The sequence below is a fragment of the Scardinius erythrophthalmus genome, assembly GCF_964197995.2.
Source record: "Scardinius erythrophthalmus genome assembly, chromosome: 1".
NCBI lineage: Eukaryota > Metazoa > Chordata > Actinopteri > Cypriniformes > Leuciscidae > Scardinius > Scardinius erythrophthalmus.
The window spans coordinates 78,181,097-78,184,980 of NC_138221.1; the positions used below are offsets into that span (position 1 = coordinate 78,181,097).

A 3,884-nucleotide genomic window follows, 5' to 3' on the forward strand; every position below is an offset into this window, starting at 1 on the left:
TTTGTTTTGTGTTTGTTTTTCTTTATTGTAAATAAACCATCATTTTCCTGCACTTGAGTCCTCGCACTTTTTTGTATTATATTTAACCGTGACACCGAGCCTTCCTTATATACGCTAAGCCACCTCCCATTCTGGCGGGCTGTGACGCGTGAGGGCGTGTTTATTTTTCTTTATTTGGCAAAAAGCACAACACTTTGTTTTTATTGTGAGTATACACAAAAATAATACACATTTAACAGAATCGATTGATGTATGAAACTCCTATGGAAAATCAAAGTCAACAGAGTATTTATGAGTTTCTTTTACACTGATAAAAAAAAGCGAGCTGGTATCGCCGGCGATACCGCCGACCTCAGGGGGTTAACTTAACATTATAGTCCTTCACCTCTATTGTAATCTCAAAGTTATGGCTAGTTGATAATACCTAGAATATCAAAAACAGTAGATCCTTTTTTTATTTAGCACCTAAACTCTGGAACGGTCTTCCTAACATTGCCCCGGAAGCTGAAACACTCTGTCAGTTTAAATCTAGACTAAAAACACATCTCTTTAACCTGGCATACACATAGAGCATTATACATTCCTATTATTCAAATCAGTTAAATGATTATTAGGCTGCATATCGTCGTTGTCGGGCGGAATCTTCTTATCTCCAAAACCATTATTTAGGAAATTATTTAATAGGAAATTTTAAAAAACGGCATATTTTTTTGAGTTATTAAATATTGTTTTGTTAAAGTCGGTATTATATCTTATATTGCTTTCATATACTGTTGTATACCAACATTAACACAACATTTCCCCCAAATCATGTTTAATCGGAGATACGAGATTTATGACTTGGGAGCAGGGAGATACGAGGTTACGCTGTCATTGATAAGAACAGTACGGACACAGACGTTGCTGCTGCCAGCAATGTTCATCAAAGTCTATGGTCGCATTGAGCCTTTTGACAAGAGATAAGGCTTTAAGAGCTATTCAAATCTAATGATTGTGGTTACATCTCCCTAAACTCCATTTTAAACGTTTAAGAGATATGAATAACCTCAGATGACTTATTATCAGGAGTAAATGAGACACTTGCAATTACATGTTTGACCAAAGAAATAGAAAAGTGACCAATCCTAAGTCACAACTTCACTTCATGCATTCTACTAGTGCTGCTTCCTACTGTTTCCTTCCTTTTTTTCTGCTGTGTAACAACAAAAGGGATATGCGCCACCCAATGGTCAAAGTTGACACAATGAACCTTAGATGGCACGAGCAGAAAAAACATATATATTTTTGTCCATATAATGGATGTCATTGGGAACTGAAATCTTTTATAACACATATATTCAATTCAATAGCTTTTTCACTGTAAAGTAAAAAAAATTATTTCAGCATTTTTGATAATGTGTTCTGTATATGGGACAGTTATTGCCCACTTATTACATTGCAATAGTTAATTTACAGGATAAACTGTGAGGATTATGGACAGCTCAAGCATTCTTGAGTTCCAATGGATGACATAACCCCTCTATTTCTGGACCCCATTCCTAATTCACAGAAATCATCTTAACCTCACCAAGGGACCCCTCAGACGAGTTCCAGGAGCCGCTCAAAGGAAGCGTGATCTACAGTGACTGATTACTGATAAGAAATGAAGCAAAAAAAAAATCCATTACGTTTTAAACAGTGTAAGATATTTCTAATCTGGACTGAAGAAATTAATTGCATTTCATAGCTAATGTTCAACAAGAAAAACATTTAAAATAAGAAATGATTAATAAATAATAAAAAAACGCTTGAATGTTACATCATCAGTGGGCAGTAGATGGGTGGGCCGTCTGATCCAGACACTGTATAAATTATATGACAAGAAAGAGAGCAGAACAAACTCCTAACATGAGGAGACTCACTCATGGCCTATGAGACAGAGGATCATGAGACTCTTTACTGCTTTCCTGACATCAACTCATCTTGTATCAAGACCTTTGAATACTCTAGACATGAATACATTATTATGTATGTGTTTTTTTCATTGCTGTCAGTATGGACTGTGTTTCTGAACCTGGTGGTGATCATCTCTATCTCTCACTTCAAGAAGCTTCACACTCCAACAAACCTGATTATTCTCTCTCTGGCTGTGACCGACATGCTTATTGGACTTATTGTGATACCCATACAGGCCATCACACAGATTGAGGCTAGATGTTGGTACTTTGGAGAAACTTTCTGTAGACTTTATATTATATTCTTTATATTGCTCACCACAACATCTTTCACTAGTTTAGTTTTAATTGCTGTCGATCGTTATGTGGCTGTGTGTTACCCTTTACACTACCCACAGAAAATAACCAGAACTAAAACTTTAATAGGCATCTGTCTGAGCTGGGCTTTTTCATTTTCTTATGGTCTTTCAATTGTAATTGTGTATAAATATTTAAACATTTTTTCCATACCTGCCATATGTTATGGACATTGTAGTTTTAGAGCGGGATATCTCGTGTTTATCGCTGATGCGTTTATTACTTTTATTTTTCCATTTACCATATGCCTAACTTTATATATGAGGATTTTCTATGTAGTACTTCAGCATGTGAAAGTTATAAACTCTCTGAAGGGTGGTAAATGTGTAACAGAAGGTTCATTGAAGAGGAAATCTGAGAGTAAAGCTACTCTGATATTAGGAATCATTGTGGTAGTTTATGTGTTTGGCTATGTTCCATACTATACCTGTTATATGTTGGTAAACTCTGAAATAGTCATAACTATTGTAAAATGGCTGTGGTACATAAACCCATCTCTGAATCCTCTGATCTATGCTATATTTTATCCCTGGTTTAAAAAGACAGTTAAACTCATCTTAACTCTGAAAATATTTCAGCCAGCATCCTCTCTGATCAATATTTTTACAGAATAGAATAGAATAGAATAGAATAGAATAGAATAGAATAGAATAGAATGAGGCATTTATATAGCGCCTACATATGTACTACTGTACACCCAAAGCACTTTACAATCATATCAGGGGATCTCTCCTCAACCACTTGGATGATGTGACAGCAGCCACAGTACAACGGCCCCAGTGCGCTCACCACACACCAGCTATAGTGGAGAGGAGAGAGAGTGATAGAGCCAATTCAATTACAGAGTAATACATTGTAATAAAACTGGTAAAGCTGTCACTCATAAAGGATATGATTATCTTTGTAGGATTTATATTTGTAATTTACATGTATCTTTGTTTTATTTCAGAGAGTATGTTTTCTGCTTTTGATGTTCAATTTGAACAATTAATTAAACTGAAATTAGTTCATAAATTGTATTAAATTAGCTCATTAAATAAACTAAATGGTAAATGTAGATATTATGTGCTTTATGCTTAATCACTTTCATCAGTCATGTTGCATCTGTGTTATCAAAAACATAATGACAAAAAAGGGACAGTCATACAGAACTAAACTCGGTCAAAAAAGTGATGTCTAACTTTCAACTGCTTTTATTTCCAGAAAATGTCTTAATGTATAAAAATTGCTATGAACATAAAATGATTCAACAACATAAACTAAAACAGTTCCGCAGACATTTGATGAAAAGAAATGGAACAGTGAGTCCCTGAACAATATCAAAATAAGCAGTCATATGTGGTGTAGCCATCTCCCGTTCCATCCTTCCCTCACTCGTGAACAAGACCCCAAGATACTTGAACTCCTCCACTTGAGGCAGGAACTCTCCACCAACCTGAAGTGGGCAAGCCACCCTTTTCCGACTGAGGACCATGGCCTCGGATTTGGAGGTGCTGATTCTCATCCCAGCCGCTTCACACTCGGCTGCAAACCGTCCCAGTGCATGCTGAAGGTCCTGGTCTGATGGGGCCAGCACGACAACATCATCCGCAA

The 3,884-nt window shown here is 36.2% G+C and overlaps 1 protein-coding gene across 1 annotated transcript; it reads left to right on the forward strand.

Annotated features, from left to right (window-relative positions):
• Window positions 1-1,873: 1,873 nt before the first annotated feature.
• LOC308694097 (trace amine-associated receptor 13c-like) lies at window positions 1,874-2,905 on the forward strand (the record flags this gene model as incomplete). The annotated part of the gene is made up of 1 exon (XM_081371381.1): window positions 1,874-2,905. Exon 1 carries the CDS (start codon window positions 1,904-1,906, stop codon window positions 2,903-2,905), a length of 1,002 nt encoding a protein of 333 aa, XP_081227507.1. The 5' UTR covers window positions 1,874-1,903.
• Window positions 2,906-3,884: the final 979 nt, after the last annotated feature.